The sequence below is a fragment of the Drosophila simulans genome, chromosome 2R (genome assembly GCF_016746395.2).
Source record: "Drosophila simulans strain w501 chromosome 2R, Prin_Dsim_3.1, whole genome shotgun sequence".
Taxonomy (NCBI): domain Eukaryota; kingdom Metazoa; phylum Arthropoda; class Insecta; order Diptera; family Drosophilidae; genus Drosophila; species Drosophila simulans.
Window position 1 is genome coordinate 15,317,658 of NC_052521.2, and position 18,815 is coordinate 15,336,472.

General features: G+C 45.5%; 4 protein-coding genes across 6 annotated transcripts; 2 read left to right on the top strand and 2 right to left on the bottom strand.

The window, feature by feature from the left end:
• Positions 1 to 152: 152 nt before the first annotated feature.
• LOC6735042 (thymidylate kinase) lies at positions 153 to 1,240 on the bottom strand. Its single transcript, XM_016181665.3, has 4 exons — positions 1,113 to 1,240; positions 907 to 1,044; positions 488 to 854; positions 153 to 422 (listed from the first exon to the last, which is right to left on the bottom strand). The coding sequence occupies exons 2-4, from the start codon at positions 986 to 988 to the stop codon at positions 236 to 238; spliced, it is 636 nt and encodes a 211-aa protein (XP_016028329.1). The 5' UTR covers positions 989 to 1,044; positions 1,113 to 1,240; the 3' UTR covers positions 153 to 235.
• On the top strand, positions 1,239 to 7,430 carry LOC6735043 (uncharacterized protein CG5098). Of its 2 annotated transcripts, XM_016168393.3 has the most exons (6): positions 1,239 to 2,155; positions 2,214 to 2,378; positions 2,602 to 2,798; positions 2,861 to 3,306; positions 3,367 to 5,924; positions 5,994 to 7,430. In XM_016168393.3, exons 1-6 carry the CDS (start codon positions 2,081 to 2,083, stop codon positions 6,525 to 6,527), a joined length of 3,975 nt encoding a protein of 1,324 aa, XP_016028331.1. In that variant the 5' UTR covers positions 1,239 to 2,080; the 3' UTR covers positions 6,528 to 7,430. The 2 variants fall into 2 exon arrangements, with proteins under 2 accessions (XP_016028331.1, XP_016028330.1); XM_016168392.3 differs by lacking the exon at positions 2,214 to 2,378 and having other exon boundaries at positions 1,239 to 1,544.
• Positions 7,431 to 7,531: 101 nt separating this feature from the next.
• On the bottom strand, positions 7,532 to 14,983 carry LOC6735044 (probable serine/threonine-protein kinase mps1). Of its 2 annotated transcripts, none has more exons than XM_016181663.3 (5): positions 14,484 to 14,983; positions 11,427 to 11,653; positions 10,370 to 11,307; positions 8,603 to 10,187; positions 7,532 to 8,546 (listed from the first exon to the last, which is right to left on the bottom strand). In XM_016181663.3, exons 2-5 carry the CDS (start codon positions 11,650 to 11,652, stop codon positions 7,567 to 7,569), a joined length of 3,729 nt encoding a protein of 1,242 aa, XP_016028332.1. In that variant the 5' UTR covers position 11,653; positions 14,484 to 14,983; the 3' UTR covers positions 7,532 to 7,566. The 2 variants fall into 2 exon arrangements, with proteins under 2 accessions (XP_016028332.1, XP_016028333.1); XM_016181664.3 differs by having other exon boundaries at positions 8,603 to 8,753; positions 14,484 to 14,970.
• Positions 14,984 to 16,307: 1,324 nt separating this feature from the next.
• Positions 16,308 to 16,861, top strand: LOC6735045. Its single transcript, XM_002081990.4, has one exon. It carries the CDS (start codon positions 16,342 to 16,344, stop codon positions 16,579 to 16,581), a length of 240 nt encoding a protein of 79 aa, XP_002082026.1. The 5' UTR covers positions 16,308 to 16,341; the 3' UTR covers positions 16,582 to 16,861.
• The last annotated feature ends 1,954 nt before the right edge of the window (positions 16,862 to 18,815 follow it).

An 18,815-nucleotide genomic window follows, 5' to 3' on the forward strand; every position in this document is an offset into this window, starting at 1 on the left:
CACCGGGCTTACGCTTAATCCCCGCTCCTTAATCCAGTTTGGTGTGCAATTCTGTAAATGCATTTCGCTCAACACCTAACGATATCCTTCGCATCGCCCGATGCTAGGATTTATTGCCTGCGGCTTTATCGTAAATTAAAAGTTAAGCGGCATTTAAAACATTTATAACAAACATTCGTGTATTGCATAAATCAATGTAAATCCCCTCTAATGAATGGCGACGCGAGGACGTGTGCTACGATAACGTGTCCAGGGGTTGGGTGGCCACTTTGGGCAGGAGTTCCTCCGTAATGCTTCCTATCTGGGCATGTAGGTCCTCTACAGACTGTGTGGCATCGAACTTGTGAAAATAGCTGGCCTCCTTGGAGCAAATGCGATCGAATACTTCGGCCACACGACCTTGGAATTCTACTTTCTCATAACTGCAATGGCATAAGATATGGTATTGTAATCTTGATAATGATTTTAATGCAGACGCTTTACTGACCGCTCTTCGCCGTATTGTCCTCGATTTGTAAGGTCGTTTGATGGCGCTCTTAGGTAAAATACAGCATCTGGTTTTATGAGCCCCCTTTCCGGAGCATAGCACCAATCAAAGTCTAATCCCTTGGCTGCACTATATGCCACGCCAGAGAACGAATATCGATCCACAACCAATGTGGTGCCCTCAAGCAGCTTCTGCTTCACCTGGTTCATGTGCTCCCAGCGATTGGCGGAGAACATTAAGTGAATCACCTCATCCGGCAGATCCTTGCTGTTGGTTAAATAGGAGTTTATCACCTGGCCAATGCTGGAACTCCGTTCCGGAAAATTCATGGGCAATGTCGGAATGCCCTTCGATTTCAAGAGCTCAACTAAAAATATATACAGATTATAATCTGGGCCTTAAAGGTCTCCGTAACTTACCCAACAGCCTGCTTTGAGTGGTCTTTCCACTCCGGTCACATCCTTCAAATATGATCAACGCTCCACGTTTTCCCGCGCTCATTGCGATCTTAATGTTGCACTTACCGGCGTTTGCGACATGACCAGGGCTGAACAAATCTGTTTAACCAATGAAACTTTTTCGTTACTACGATGCATGCTCGAAAAATTCCACTTAGGACACTCACTTCGTAAATATGTTAATTTACTGCAAAATATTTTAGAATAGGAATTCTAAGGACTATTTACGTAAAAGTCATTCCTTGGAAAAAGTGACTAAGGAAATAGTCGATAGTTGCAATAGAACATCGATATTTCTCAACAAGCCGAAAAATCGATAGTATCGAATGGATATCGATTTCAGTTCCAGCTCTAATAAATTACATTTTGTTTTTAACAATTTAAAATTCACGAAAAAACACAAAAACAAAGTTGCGTCATTTGCTTAATTATATTTAGTTAGGTCTCCATGTTCGGCGCGATGTGTTAGCCGCAAAAACGGCACCGGCTCATGCATTTTGGAGCCCGTTTTCGTTTGCATGCGCTGGGCGACCCAAAACAAGAAAAATTTGCACGCAGTCGCAACGAATTCGCAATGCGCTGCAGCTGAAAGTTAAGAGGTACAATCTAGCATCCCCGCCCCTAACGATAGTTAAGAAAACTGTGTCTTCGCCATAATATATTAACACCGCTTTGACAAGACTGCTTATGGATCAGTGGCTTATAAACAATGTTATCAGGACGTTCGGCAGTGCGAAAGACCGCGTGCGTTTGGCGTAGCGTGCAAAACAACGCGCTGTCATCTGTCCGATAGGTGGTGTTATCGACTGTTCGCGCAAGGACCACGAGAGCGGCGAAAGAAATTTTTTTGCCTTTCCGAGTGGGTTGGTGTGTGGGTGGTGTGTGAAAAAAGTGCGTGCGGTCTTGTTTATGGGCGAAAAATAGCAGCGGCTGTCCGGCCGGAGTTAGCAAATTCGTGTGCAGGATCCTCCCCAGCAAGATTAGGTCGCCTTTCCCTCCAGCCGCACAGTTCCCCAATTCCCAGCTGTCGGTTTTTCATTAACATTCCGCATTGGTCCGAAGGATTGCCTAGTGCCGACAGTCCATGAGTTGGGTGACATATACGAATACCCTGAGTTAGCTGCCGCCGAAAGAGATGGCCAACAACAACCATCCCCATTCTGGGCATCTCAGCCAGGCGGCCCAGAACGCCTCCTGGAATCCTTTACAAGTAAGTCGAACTAACATCTTTGAGCAAAACCGAAACCTGACATCAATTTAATCCTCAGATACCTTCGTACATACCCCGTCAGCCGCAGTTGGCGCACATGTCCAACGAACGGCCTGGAATGGTGCGATCTCCGTTGGCCTGGCACGTTTCCGGATCCGTTTCCGCCCAGCCTCCACCTCCACCCGATGCCATTTACAATTTCATGTCGGCCAATCACAAAAACGTAATTAGGACAAAGCGAGAAGCCGTCGAGATCAAGCTGCCAGTTATCCAGATCCTAGTAGTCCCCAAAAGCATGCTTGATTCCTTCGCCATTTGGGCCGTAGAAGCTTTCTTTAGTATCGTTTAGTTGTTGATATCTTAGTTTGCTTTTATGCTATTTCGTGTATTTGTTTTCTTTACTAATGGCCAATCCGTCTTAACTAAGTTCGAATTTGCTTTCTCAGCTGGACCACCACCATCAGATGAATCCATTGCTGGCACCGCCCTACTCAGGAACTTTGCCATTCAACTCCATGGACTTGTCCTTACAGTCCGCACGAAGTGCGGCCCAGCCCCTGGCCAAGCAACCGCCGAATCAGCAACCGCATCAGACCCAACAGCAACAACAATCCCTCATACATGCCCCCAATTATCCTTCAATGTAAGTGCATTAGTCTTATATACTTTGATTTAGTTAATCCGTGGAATTTCTCTACGAAACAGTCAAAATCTCACAACCAATGCCACGCCCACCAGCACGCAGCTGCAACAGCAGCAGCAACAGGAACATCTGGCAGCCATGGCAGCTGCCCATGTCAGTTTGCTGCAGTCCAGCCGCCCAAATCAGGGAGCCCCATCAGGTAACCTCAGCAATGGAGGCGACTGCGAGTCTCTGCTTCCGCCACCACCGCCAACATCCGTTTCTGGGAACACCAATCACACTGGGAGCAACACCAGCAGTAACAGTGGGAGTAACAATCACATAACCAGCCCGCACTACATGCAATCTCGCGATGAGAATTTCAAGCTGACGCAATTAAAACGCAGCTTCGATCCCGATCTTTCGGGGAAGAATCCACAGAAGGAAAAGGATTTTGGATACCCTTCAGTGAGTTCAGCTAGCAAACTGCCAACGCACAATGTACAGCAGCAACATGCCAACAAAAAACGTAAGACCCATGGTCCGTTGAATAGAATTTTAAACATATTCATTTGAAATCTTTTTGTAGCCTCACCCCTACGAAACTATCACCAGCAACAGCAGCCGCCTTACAACTTAACCCCCAAATACAATGGACCACAGACGCCGCCTACGCCTCAGTCACCGCTGGCTGCCAATCCGCACCAGATATTATCACCCACTATGGATTACAATCAACTGCATCTGCACCATCAGCTTAATAGCTCAAGTGGAGGTAGCTACCAGCACATGCAGCAGGATCAGACGCAATCACAATCACACCCCCAACACATGCACTACCACAATCAGCATGCGACCAGCCAAACAGCTCCACCACCGCTTCTACCACCTCTCCTGACAAGCGGACAATTTCACGCTCAACCACAGGATGCGGGCCAGCAGCAAACAGCATCCTCAAGTCAACATCAGACACATCATTCCCGCAACGCGCAATTGACGAATCTCGATCTGGCGGTGAAGCACAAACCAGAGTCAGAGGAACAGCCTGTTATAACTGATCTGTCCTACCGAAATTCTGAGGCAGATAAAACTGCAGCGAACCCGGTACCAGAAGCTCCTGAGTCCCCCTACCTGACCACCTCCAATGAGGAGTCTTTGGAATCAAACAGTAACAGCAGTAACAGTCGAAAGCGACGCAAACGAAAAGCCAGTATGGTGATGAGAGTTACCCCAAATGAAAATGCACCAGAGGGAGAAAACAGCAAGCCGCAGCATCAACAACAGGCAGCGCACCTTAACAACAGCTGCAGTCCCAAAAAGTCGCCCAAGAATGGAGGCGGTGAGTTTCAGCCGTTCAGTTCGCAGAAGCAGTCGCAAACCCAGAATGAGAAAACGACGCAAGAGAACGGTCGTGGAGTATCACCAGCTCCTGCGGAAAACAATAGCAACAGCAATAGTTCCACACTCTTTAATGACAATGAAAACCCCAAGACCAAGAAGCAGCGGCAGGCCCTGCTGCAGCGGAACCTTACAGAACAGCACCGAATGCAGCAGGACGATGAGCCTCCCAACAAACATACATCTCCTGCTATGCCGCCACCTAGTCCGCAGAGCAATAGCAGCAGCAGTAGCTCCAGCAGCTCTAGTGCAAACACGCATAGCAGCCAAAGTAACCACGCCGTCAATAATATTTCGAAGCCTGAGATTAATAATAAAGCCACTACTGACACCCCTGCATCTCCTGCCCTAGTGGAACAGGGCGACATCGATGCCAAGCCGGCGGTAAGTGTGCACGAATGTGATGAGGAAGAGGAACCAGCTGTGAACAAGGAATCACCTGCGCACCCTGTTCCACCACCAACTGCTGCTGTTGCTGCGCCTCCTGCAACCGAGTCCCCCAAGAAATCATCACCCGCTGCCAACTCTGAGTCTTGTCCCTTTGGGGAAGTGGAGGATAAGCTGGAGCAAATGTTTGCCGGCATTGAGGAGGAGACGGAAAGGATATCCAGCCCAGAAAAGCCAGCAGAGGAATCGGAAGCGATGGTTGCACACGATTTGACCGCCCAGCTGGCCCTGGACCCTTCAAAGACGCTCGATACGCCAGCGGAAAATCAGAACTCAGTGCTTGCAGTCCTGGCACCCAATCAAACACCTACGCCCGAAATTCGGCCAGTTGCCACCAAAGCTGCGATGAAGTCTACGATGCCCAGCCCCGTGCACAGTCCCACACCCCAATCGCGCTCCACATCGACACCCTTGGCTGCAGGAGATGACAGTAAATCGAACACCCCTGTTCCAGCTAAAACACCTGCGCCCAGGAGACCGCCACCTCGACGCCTTTCCATGGGCATGGATGCCTCACTATTGCGTTTTATGATCGACGATCCGCCTGCCAAAAAGCCAGGTCGTAAAAAGAAGGTGACTAAAGACCCGGACTTTGAAGATGATGACAAGCCTAGCACCTCGGCGGCAGCTGCTGCAGCTCTTGCAGCTCGCCAGCTAAGCGAATCGGCTTCAGCTACCAAAAGCAAACCTGCCACCGGAGCGAAAAAAAAGAATGCAGTGGTCAAGGGAAAGAAGGGATCGGCGGGAAAGGGTAATGCAAAGAATGCAAAACAGAACGGGAAAAAATCGGCTAGAAAACCAGCCTTTACCACCGACGAGGATAGCACTCCGGCGCCAACAAATGGAGGAGGATCGGTTCCCGAGTTACGGTTTAAATCTCCCTTTATACTTATCAAACCGGATGGAAGTGTGAGTATCAAGAACACTCACAGTGCCGAGGACGTGAACGAGAAGCAGACCAAGGTTAAAAAGGCCCCTCATGAACGAAAAAACTTGAGGGGAATGCACAGCTCTACGCTGAGCAATCGTTATGATGCGGACACCACTGACTCCACGTGGATATGTGTATTCTGCAAGCGGGGTCCGCATAAGCTCGGCCTAGGTGATCTCTTCGGTCCGTACCTAGTGACTAGCGACTGCGACGAGTATCGTGCCGCTGTGCAGGCACCCGGAGCACAGGACATCGACGGTCTGTTTGTTAACAAACGGCGACGCGAGGACATGGTGAAGGGTCAGGAGCGGAATCTGCCCGCTGTGCCCGCCACGCTAGCTAATATTATGCAAGCACCGAAGATAAGCATGGTAAGACTTACACAAAACTCAGATATGTAAAATGAGCACTAAACCAATTGATGTATCAATTTCTTGTAGCATAAACGTAAGCGCAAACAGACGCACGATAGCTCGATATCCTACAGCGACGATCCAAATGAGTCCCGCTCACAATGCTCGTCTGTGGACCCACTGGACTGCAGTACCGAATCCAAATTTGTGGAGACGTTCCGCGGCATGGGAAAGACCTCGGAGAACGGCTTTGAAGTTTGGTTGCACGAGGACTGTGCTGTTTGGAGCAATGACATCCATCTAATAGGAGCCCACGTCAATGGATTAGATGCGGCTGTGTGGGACAGTACGAGATACCAGTGCGTACTCTGCCAGCAGACGGGAGCTAGTATATGTTGTTTTCAACGGTGTTGCAAGGCTGCAGCTCATGTACCATGCGCGCGATCCGACAATTGGAGCCTGAGCGAGGAGGATCGCAAGGTATACTGTCAGTTGCATAGGCATGAGCCTGATGTCGTGGAACCCATGAAAACGGAGAGCATAGCGCCGGTGGAGGCTCAAGTTGCTCCACCGCCAGCACCCGCACCGCCACCCGCGTTCAATATCCATTCGCTTCCCTGAGTACGCGTGCGCGTCCAGAAATGCCGCCTGGTCGCCAAGCGTTGAGCGTTAAAGGCACGATCCCTAGACCCCCGACTGCGAATCCAAAACCCTACCGAATCCGCAGCTCGCTGCATCTTTTACTTAAGCTTTGTACATAAGTTTCCGACCGCCGTCGTCGCCAGGAGGGCATTTCGTAATCCAAGAAGTGATTTTGTATAAATCCGCTGTACATTTTAGGGCTTGACGCACAGCATAGACGATATCAAAGCGTTTGCCACGTTATAGTTAGGTTTCCCTCCCTAAACCTTTAGTTGTTTATGTTTAAGAGACGTCCTAAATTATTTTTTCGCATAGTCCAGAACTTTACATTAGTACCTTTTAGTTCTAACTAATTTTAAAACCACCAGACCATGTCCTATGCCCACCCATCTTCATCACATACGCCTCTTGATGATTCGGTTTAGTTGAATTCAGTCTGTTTGTATCAACAAATACTCCATGCCATACCGATATTCAACTGAGTAATCAAGGTAACTGAAGTAGCTATGGGCGATTCCAATTGATATGTATATGCGATGTGAAGTTGCAGTAAAACAACTTATAAATAGAAAATGTTTGACACCAAGTAAGCGAGAACATTCGAAGCCCAATTAAAAATGGAATATTGTAAAACAATATAATATGCATATAAGAATATTAGTAATGTTTATTTAAGTGAACAGTTAAAGCCAGCAAAATGAAACCTTGTATTGTATTCGTATTCGGTAAGGTCTGTACGTATTGCTGATAATTTTAAAACTCTAAAACGTATAAACAATAAAAACTTAATCTCACATGCAACAGGAGGGCGAACTCGTTCGGGTTTTTGTAAATTTTTTCGTTTTATTTATCAATAAATATGCAAAAATATACACACACATACATACGAGTAGAGTATGATTTTTAAACAAGTGATCTATATATGGTACATTCGTAGTCTTAGCTTAGGCATAAATAGTTTACTAATTTAGCTATAAGTTAAGGTTCTAGTCCTAGCTCGTTTATCTCAAAATCTCGTTCAGAAGCGCCGCAACCGGCGTCGCAGTTGCTGTGTGATATCGTTGGGCAGTCGACCCACGCTGCTCTGGGGAACATCGTAGGATGTACGTCCGGCATAGAAGGCCCGTTCCCGACTTTTGCCCGATCCGGAGAAGCTGCCCTTGCCCTTGGTATCCGTCAGCTGCAGCTGACTGGACGATACATCGCTGCGCTTTTGGGCCAACTGCAAGCCAGGTATCAAGCCATTGGGCAGCGTGGGCAGTTGCACATTCAGGTGGTCCACATGGCGTCCGGCTATCACCGGTCCCTGGGCAATATTTCCCGTGGAAACCGCCACGGGTGGTGCCAACGGCGGGAACTGGGGCAACTGTTGCTGCTGCTGATGGTAGGGCACAAAGATATTGGGCGTCAGATAGGGTTGCTGGTTGGTGTGGATCGTGGTCCGCTGTTGCTGCTGCTGGAAGTGCTGCTGCTGCTGTTGCTGTTGTGGCTGCTTATATTGCTGGTAGATACTCTGCTGCTGCGGCTGTTGGTATTGCTGCGAGATAAAGCTCAATTGCTGCTGCACAGGCTGGCGTTGCTGCTGCACGGACTGATGTTGCTGCTGCACGGACTGATGATGCTGCTGCAGCACAGGTTGCCGTTGCTGCTGCTGCCCTTGATGCTGCTGCAAGGACAGAGTTGCTTGCTGCTGATATTGTGGCTGTTGTTGCGGCACACGTTGTTGCTGCTGCAAAGTGGCAGCCGAATGAACATTACTACTGGCTGCAGGACTCTGACCAAATTTGTTGTTAAGGAAATCGTTGAGGGAGACATAGGAGTTGCCCTGGTTGCTGCTCACTGGTGCTTGAGTGGCCAAGCTGGAAATGATGTTGCTAGCAGAGTTGGGAGCAATACGCTGGCCCTCAGCTCGAGCAATCACAATTCCGGGCGGCGGAGGCAGCACAGATGACTGCGATGTTTGCTGGGGCCGTGGTGGAACAGTCAGACTGGAAATAGCTGCAAGGAAATGCATTTATTATGAAGTTCCTCTCCTGATTTTGATAACTCCTTACCTGGCGCTGCTGCTGGCTTCACATAGCTGCTGCTAACCGAGTTATGTTGCTGCTTGGCCACTTGATGCTGCTGCTGCTGCTGCTGCTGCTGCTGCTGGCGCTGATGTTGCTGCGCTTGATTGGAACCCTGCGACTGGGCACTCTTAAAATTCTGTAAAACGGATTCGTCAACAATGGCACGGGTTAACTTATCAAAGGATAGGAAAGCGGAGGCGGGCGTAAGACTGGATGTGGTTTGGGATTGAGTGGCGTGCCCAGCAATATCGCTGGCCGTGTGTGTGGCATAGACATGTGATGGTGATTGTGGGATGGGTTTACTGATTTGCGTTGCCTGGTTGTAGCTATAGCCACCATTATAGTTCGATGCCAGGGCGGAGATATGTTGGTTCAGCGAGGAGAGCGAGGATGTGGGTCGCTGAGTGGTGCTCGTGGTAGTGGTACCCCGAGTTCTTTGCACGGGCGCCTGGGTCTTGAAGTTGGAGTAGCGATTCTTTCCACGATTAACATTAACGGTGGATCGCGAGGATGTGGTGGCAATATAGGATCTAGGAGCACTGGTGGTACTACTGGTGGTTGCCGCATTGCTGCTACTGAGTGAGGCTCGCGTCGCTGGCGTGTACACTCGATTGCCGCGTTGCACCTGGAAGCGTTGCAGGTTGCTGTGGACGGTTTCCCAGTTGGCCTTGCTTGGCGCTACCTTTGTCTCGCGATCAAGATCGCGTACTGTTAGCCGCTTATTTGGACCTGGTTCTGCTCCACCGCGAATTTGTTGGAATGAGGATACTGTAGTGCTTGTGGCCGCGGTAGTTGTGGTGCTTGGCAAGGTCGTTGTTGCCTTTGTGGTGCCCCTGGTGGCTTGGGAGAGTCTAGAAAGTCGCAACCTGCTGGCTGCCAGGCGTTCCAGGTAACTTCTTGTGGGTGTTGTGCTCCTTGGCGTGGTAGACGCTGTTGTGGTTCGCAGAGTGGGCAAGGGGCGAATGTGGGCTCGCTTCAACATTGCTCCCGGTCGGTTCCTGCGGTAGCCACGAATCCGTTCCTGTGTGCTACTGATCTCAGTCACCACTTCGGTGGATGTGACCATGACCGGTGTGATGGGGCTAGTGGTTGTCGTACTGGTGACCACTACTTCGTTCTTTTCCAAAGGCTGCTCATCATTGTGGGAGGTCAGTTGCACACCTGCCAGCAGCAGCTTAGCAGCCTCTTGATGCGCATCATTCTTCTCAGAGGTTTCGGAACTCTGCTCCACTCGGACTATATCCTCACTTATGGGTAGACTGGCAGTGAGAGCAGCTGCCTGTCCAATGGATTCGATTGCCGACTCATCCCCGGCAGTCACCACTTCTGACAGTGGTGGTGCCAAAATCGTGAGTGGTTCCGCGGCTGGAGTTGAGGTGACCTCAGATGCCACTAGCGTGCTAACTTCCTCATCCTCAGCGGGTGGCAAAGTTGGTGCTATCAGCAGATGTTCTATTGATTCAGTGGCTGACTCAGTGGTTGTCGAAGTGGTGCTGCTGGTACTTGTTGATTTGGGAAACTTGTGTTTATGCTCAATGGATTTGTGATCTTCGGTGGGTATCTCATTGGGCTGGTTTTGAGTGAGTGTGTGTGTGGTTTGTGGTTTTGAATTGCGTAATGTAAGCGATAGTTGATAGAGTAGCAATTTAGATAGAAAGATAGATAGAGATACAAAAAGTTAGAATACAGAAAGAAGTAGTGGATAGTTGAGATAGTTCACAGAGTTGATTTTAGCATTGTGGAGAAACTCACCGTAAATCTGACAGTGCTGGGCGTTTGTTTGGGCTTAATGTAGCCATAACCGGAAGATGAGCTGCCCTTTCCGTTTTCACCCTGCATGGAGAATCCACGACTTAGGAATCGGAATGGTTGCTTAACTTTCGGCGGCGCCATAGATTGATAGCCGGAAACGGAGGGATCCACATCGGTGGATACTTCATCCAGCAGATTGTTTATATTCGATACCAGATCCAGTTGCACGGCCTCGTCCTTAGTATTTCGTATATGCTTGATGTAATCGGGTGCCATAGCCTCGCCGGAGTTGGATTCCGAGTCGGTTAAGATATCCAAGCCCGCGTTAACACGCTCGGCGAAGTTCTTCTGCTTCTGGTAGTGGTACTCCCTGGGATATTCGGCCACGATATGGGCATTGGTGTGATCAAACTGAATGCCTGGATCTGACGAAAGTTCTCCCAAACTGTTCACATAAATACCCTCATCTTCGCTGTCCTCGGGGTTTATGCTTCCTAGTTGCTCTGCATTAAGTGGCTCACTTTTCACGTCCTCCCCGCGTCCAACAACTTGGGTTTCAGGAACATTGGGCTTAATGGCCGCAGGTTGACTCAAAACACCACTGGCTCCACTTAGATCTTTGCTAAGACTGTGGTGTGGATTCTGCGACTGGGATTGGGTTTGTTGCAAGGCCTTCGATATAGTTTTCATGGGGTACTCCATCATGTGACGCACTCGCTCCATCATTTCGTGGGTGCTGCCCACGGTTTTCTCCTCGTTCATTTCATAATACCTCTCAGAATCATCGCAGTTCACATTGCGGTACCAATCGCACACAAAGTTCTTCTGGCTGAAGAGCGTTCCGTTGGGGCAGAGGAAACCGAATCCTTGGGGTGATCGGGCAGTATGGGCACAAATGCGGAAGGCCTGGCAGCGACTTTCTACATCCGCGTAGTAACCTGCAATGGTTTACAAAGGATTAAAGACAGCTCTTTTATTGGAGTTTTAACTAGAGATTTCATTAGCTTATAATATTAACATATACTTTAATTTCATGTTAATCCTTTTTGATACCCACCTTCATGTCTTCCTTTGCACACAAAGCTGGTCTTTGGCGGCGAACTTAGAATGGGATAGTCTAGTCCCGGTTCTCCGGGAATCGTGTGCCGCAGGTCGAACTGCTGATCCGTGTACTCGCTGGACTTGTCCGCATCCTCGAAGTGCTCTCGACTGCCGCTCTGGCCCTGGGCCACGCCCACCAGGAGGACGAGAGCCAACCACAGACAGGAGCTGGGTGGCCACATGCTGGAGAAAATTAAACCAAAAAAACATGCAAAAAGGTATTAATTGTGACATTTGTGAGCGGCGCTTTGCGACACTTTATTCATTAGGCTGATTGATAAACCATGAATCGGGCCGAAACTCATTGATTAAAATGTGCGTTTTGGCCCATTTGCATACAAATGCGGCGGACAACGGAAACACGTAAGTTGCCGTCGAGATTAGCATATAACATATATTTGGTAGCGAGGCGTGTCCATAGCCCTCTCACGTAACCGAATCGAGCGGATGCTAAATGATTTATGTAGCCCAAACAAATGCCATTTACAGATGGACGATGACTTTTTCGCAAAAGTGTACGAATACATTTTTGCGTGGGGTTTATGTCGACAGTTCGGACCATTTTCGGCCAAGTGTGTCCATCAAATGGCAATTAAATTCGATTGGTCTTATCTTTTGCATTCACAATAAAAGGAGGCAGCAGCAGGTGACCCTGAAATTCAAGCTTGATCTAAATGTTAAGCCTCTTCAGCATTAAAGATCGATATCGGATCAATATGAAGTGTTTATAACTTCTTTGGTTGCCACAAACAACGATTAATCACTTCGAATTGTTTAAGTGATGGGCAACGATTATTAATCATAGTGGAGCCTTATTAGAACGTGGCTAATTCCGAATTAAGCAAAGCAAATCGAAACTAAACGCAAACAGAAATCAAGTATTCGCATCGCTTCCAGTTAAACACTCGAGCAATCAATTCTCGATGGCTTTTGGATCGGCTGCTGAGGTCATTTGGAGCTATTATGTTTTTCGAATGATATGTGCTGACAGCGGAGTTGGGTCTAGCTACAGAAACAGATAAATTTCATATTTCATGCAAATTAAAACGAAAGACTTAGGCAACGAACTCTCCACACGGTTCATCTTCACTTGTCTTCACCCTGAATGATTACCGCTAATTGTTCGCATTGATTGTTGTGTAAGGAAGCAAAGCGTAAAGAAAACACTCCACAAAGCCCTTCAATGAAAACATTCAGTGGCAATTGTTCGCAAAGATTTGATTTGGTTAGTGCAGCTTGAAGCCATTCAAAGCTGGCGAAAATGAAACCGCATAGTGGCTGCTAAAAATACGCTCACAATTAAACGGCGCTTATTGTTTGGAGTCAAAAAAAAACTGTAATTGTCTAATTGCAATGATAACTCTATCGTTTATATAAGATTTGCGTAGATGATGTAACAATCGAAAGGGCATAATTACAAGCATAGTATAATTGCAATTGGTCCGTTGACATTCGCCGGCAGTCAATAACCTTCCCGCAAGTCAACAAACTGTAAGCTGCCCAGTTCTATAATGACTATCTAAGCGACATCTAATTGAATTTTAATGATCCATCTTCAGCCAGAAGCTGAAGTTCGACCATCCAATTCACACACACTCACACACACACTCGATATGCAAATGTCGCGGGGGAAAATGGAAAATGACCTCTTCATGAGATGTACTCATCTTGGAATGCCCGCCAGTCGCGTTACAGAAACCATTTACAATTCGACACTTTCAGGGTCATTATCAAGAGCAAAGCACGAGATGCGAGACAACGAGGAAGCATTCGGTATAGAAAATGTTTTACTTCTCATTGTTTTCAATGATCCATCAAAACATTAAAATGCCAGACAAATGATGATTAAGACTAGAGCCGCAAACAAGAAGCCAAGAATAGGGAAGGAAAATTTCAGATAACAGTCTTTGCATTGAAAATGATGAAACAAAAAAGAGAATGGATAGACCCATCAAATGGTGCTGGTTCAACCAAACTAAATATATTAGTTGCTGTAATTCAAATGGCCCGATCATTACTTTTTATGATCTCTGACTGAGCCTGGTGCAAATTAATTGACAGCACGTTTTCGAGCCGGACCGCACTGAACCATAAATCTTCAACAGATATCACAAGAACGGGTTAACCCCAGTCGGATATTTAATTATAGCGAATCTCCATGTTTGCCTCCATGGCGCCGACAAGCCCATCAGCATTGGGTGTCATCCAGCTGAATTGATTGCTGTCCCAGGAACGAATACCCATATGTGTATTTATAGCAGGATCTCTATCTCGGCTCCGGGTCTGTTCCGCCTGCCATGTCAAACCCCATTTGGATGCTTCTTCTCACGATCTCGGCGCACAGATGTGAAGAGGCCGCAACTTCGGAATTTGCTCAGTTATGGACAGATGACGTAAATCTGGTGCGTAACCCACGAGATTGAGAGTGAGCCACTTCTGGCTGTCTCGCCGATCTCTCGGGTGCTCCGTGATTTGCCGTTTCTATATCCGTTTAGCTATTCCAATTCAAGAGCTCGAGAAGTTTGCTATGTAAACATATCATTTACGGATTAGGCATCATTACTTTTGCATCACAGATAATAAGCTCCTTAGCGAGTAATGGAATTCTAAAAGTTCTGGCATTCTATTGAAAATATAGGTCAAATTTAAGCTGCTAAATTATTTCCAAATTATATCAAAAATTAAGAGTCAATATAATAGAATTTAAGCAGAAAAAATATTATTCATATAAAGGGATTTTTGCAACCCAGCCTCTCATAAATATGATTTTCAAAATTATATCACAATTTCCTCCCACTTTGTAGATCTTAATAATCAGTCTGTAAATTCTGATTCCACTCTAATATATCAGAATATCTATATATGTTTAAGTTCATAAATGAGCTTAGTGCATTTGAAGCTTTTTGAACTTGGTGGGCGTTTGACATTTATCATGCTCAGCTTTTTAATGAGTATATATTAATTGTTCGCATTTGATTATCTGTATTTGTTCTCCATGCAGTCACATTTTTACCTTTTGAGTCTCCGAATAAGCGAATAAAATGTACCGAATATTAATTTGGTTTCGCTTTTTGTTTTTGTTTAATTTTGCTTTTGTTTTGTAGCACTGAAATACTTTGGGTTAACAACTTCACTGGACACTGGAGCGAAACTAAAGCATTATCCTGCCAGTCGGTTGGGATTATCCTTGTTCACACAATTCGATACCGGCTTGCGGAGCGGAAAAACCAGGCAAACTGAACCGTTCGAGCCGCGAACTTGAACTGAACTCGACCATCCGAAAGGTAATCGAAATATTTTTGGCCAAAAGAGTTCGGCCAGCAGCAGCAGCGGCAGCAGCAGCATCCAAAATCAGCAGCGGCAACCAGACATTCAGACCCCGAAGTATGCGTCAAAGCAGAAGATACAAGCCCAACCGAAACCGAAACCAAAACACCAACAATAGCCCAATCGATTGCGTATGATCATGATGTTGACGATGAGGTTGATGTTGCTGCTGCTGCTGGGAAACCGGTGACAACCTGCTGCTGCTGCTGCCGAAAATGTTGCTGCTGCCAGCCTACATAACAGTATCAGTTGGAGTCCATAAAAAATACAAAGTCACAAAAGAAAGGGGCCAGCCAAAAAGTTGTCAACTATCTTCCTTGAGGGCGTGTCTGCATGGGATATAAAACAACAGTGGAGTCTCTTAAAAACTAAATTGAACTCAGCAGAAAGGTGAACTTGCAAGTATTAAGTGCTTTCCCACTGGGTCACTACGGTTGACCTTGAAAATGTGTTTAAAAATGTAAAAAATTAATTTAATAGGAACGTGAATAATTAATGATGTGCATACACATGCTGCTCTACTTCTCAAATGTTTCGTTTTTAATTAAAAACAAAGCTAAGTGAAGCTACATTCAAGGGTTCTTTCTTCGACATTTTACTGTACTCATCCAAAACGCTTTCGTTTTCATTTCGAATCAGTTTTCACACGGACTGAAAAATGCGGCACATCGGGTTGTGGCCAGATTCCTTCCAAGTGCCGCATAATTTATGGAGTAAGTTTATGAAGCCGCTAAGACTGTTGGATCAGGGGGGGATGTGGCTACGTTTAGAAGCACGAGAAGATCGGTCGAAGGGGCCTGACTTCCGCATATGAATCTAAGATCGCGTTTGAGTATCGTGTGACCCAAATCTAAAATTTTAATTAAACAAAAGCTCGATCAATTAACATTAAGCGCTGCTAAGCAGCTGCACTTGAGGCGCGTTTTTGGCTATAGGGGGGCTCTTTTGGCCAAATGATTGATGGATTGCGCTGGCGAACGGCGATGGCGATGGCGATGGCGTTGGCGGTGTCATGTGAGCGTGGACCTGAAGATCCACGCGTATCGAACGCCTTGGTGAGCGTTCTAAAAAAAATTTCAGTTCGAGCGCCATCCAACAAGCTGAAAAATTGTTTGCCACAACATCTGCCCCTGATCCGCTTAAATGTTTTTTCCCATGTTTTTATATTCGCCGATAAACGTGTCGAACAAGTGGCCAAATATTTGCCACGATTGCACTGAGAAATATATACCCAACCCAAAATATAAAATATAGCTCACACTACATTTTTGCTTCTTGAAAAACTGGCGAGTTCAGAAAGATGATGACCAATTATGTAATGAATTAGTCGCTTATTTCACTTCTTATTGCATTAATTTAGAAGCCCTTTTTTTAAAGTGTACTACTATGCTAAAAGTCCAATTCGTGGGCTTAACTTAACATGCCAACCAACTGTGGCAACATTGAGAAGTGGGTCAGCAACTTTCAGTGCCACATGCATCGTGTGCATCCCTATAAAAAGTGCACTGGTGATGCAACTGCATCAGAGTTAAACGCCAGTTGAAATGCATTCCGGAGCTGCAGTCGCCTTCATTTTGTCAGCACTGATCGCTGCCCTAATCCTGCCCAGGCAAACTGCAGCCATTCCCCTGGATGATGACAACGTGGACAGACCAAACACAGATTATCCAGCCTTGTTTCGAGCCTTTTTGGACATGGGAAACGCGCTCTTCGGCACCTGGACTCCCGATGGGGCGATAGAGGAGTTTATACGCAAACAGGAAGCTCAAGGGCTTAGCCATTAGCTCTCCCCACTTTCCACATGTGTCCAGATAATGTTGCATAAGTTTTGCATGCAACAATAAAGACGAAGGAAGTGGGTTTACCTGTGGCGATCCAAAGTAACGTTTTAATTATGCACGCTTCAGTTTTGGCCAGATCGGCAATCATTACCACTTCGTTTGGCATTCGCTATAAGATATTCGTGTCTTTATCTTAGTTTGATACCCTGCCAAAAGAGTACTTTACAGGCCACTTATTTTTACAGCTTATTCCAAAAAAATAAAAAATCATTGACAACTTTAATTCATGAAAAATGTGTACTATTCTTATGTGTGAATGGTCATTGCTCAATTTTAAAAATTGTTTTAATTTTAATGATGTGCTATTTCAAGCCAAATTTAGAGCAATCATTCACCTTATATTACATATAACTTCTTTAAATAAAAATTATAAGTTTTTAAATCATTTCTAATTAAGATGTCTTATATATATTTCTTGCTTATAACATTTAGAGTATTTCCCGATCGTTGCCTCCATCTAATCCCCTTCACACTTCTTCAATTTGTATCTTTTCTAAGGCTTTTGGCTGTGTGTTATCTCCGAACATGACACTTTATATGTTTTCTTTCATTGGCAAATTAGTTATTTCTTGACAAATCCGCTGAAACAAAGACAAAAAGTAAACAAATGTTTAAATAGTGGCGAATAAAAGCAAACACGGTCTGCCTGCCGTTCGCCATTGTCGGACATCGATCAATTTGACTAATCATATTTATTTATATTTCTACCGACGCACAATAGCAAATCCCCAAAACCCCAAAATGCCAGACGTATCTATGCAAACTACCACCTACTACCAACGAAAACGCTGATCATTATGCAATGGCCAATGGCCATAGAACCCAAGCACTTGGCAGTCAGTGGCAGCAATTGTTGGAATCGGCTGATGATGAACGGCCTGCTGATTTGAATGGGTACAATCAAAATAATCACCTGGCGAATTCTTTCAATTATTCCGCATTTATGATAATAATAATAAATGAGGCAAAACAATTTGTCTGCGGCTCGCTTCCAAGTGCTGCTGGCGAGTGTTTTTCTTTCCATAAATTAAGTAACACAATTGCTGACCCATCGCCAGTCATTCATCTTGCTCCACTAAAGGCCGTTCGCCATATGGATTCGGCTATATAGTGTTCTGATATTCCATTCCACCTGCGGCGCCTCAAAATCTTTACTTCCTGCACGTGTCAAATAAATTATTGAGTCTGCACATCATCATTTGGCCAGGCTTTAATTGCGGGTTATCGCTGCTGTCGAAGGAAAAATGTTGACTGCTAAACTATTATTATAAGCGAATTTACCAAAAAAAACGCGATACACTTCGTTCGGGCAGTGAAAACATAAAACAAATGCCTTAATTTTCAGTGCATAGATCACGTGCCAAAGTGTTCAATAAATCGAAATTTAATAGGATATCTTTATTGACCTGTAATTATTGTCTATTAAGTGGATATTAATGTTTTCTTTTTACAAAAAAAAGCTGAATAAATGATGGATTGTATAAAACTGGGTTTTGAAACTGGTTCTTAAACTCTTCCAGTTAAATTTAGTCAAAACTTACTAACTTAAGTAGAATTTATTTAAATATGACAAAACAATTACTTATGCTAATATAAATTTATTTTTAAAACAAAGACTTTTGGGAATCTGCCATATGGATATGATTTTATATAAGACGCTAATTAAATGCAAATCCGATTGCATTAAATCCTCTATGGGCCTCAATCAAAACCAATCCATTGATGTATTCATCGAGGCTTAATTCGATTACCAGCCTGCTGGGGAAACATTCATAAACAAATTTTTGGAATTTTCGATATTTTCGAAATGCAATCGGTGACCACCGAGCAGTGGATCAGTGAAACAGTGGATGGGTAATCATCATTAGTTGGCTTCAATCATTTGTTTGCCCCTTAAACAGTGGGCTTAGCATGCAAATCAGCCACACGGAATGGAGGAGCTGCTCTTCCCACAGAAACCAGGCGGAGGCGAAGACTGATGGGCGTCGCTTCTAAACGCATGTCAAACACGGCATTACTCAAAATCTTTTCAAAATATTATTCGAATAAATCAAAATTAACGCACGCACGCACACTCATGAGTTAATCGAATGCTGTGAACAGCCAAAGTTTCACTTTCGTTCGTTTCGTTTCGAGAAAAAAAGTTCCCGAATATCGCTTTCAATTTATATAAATGC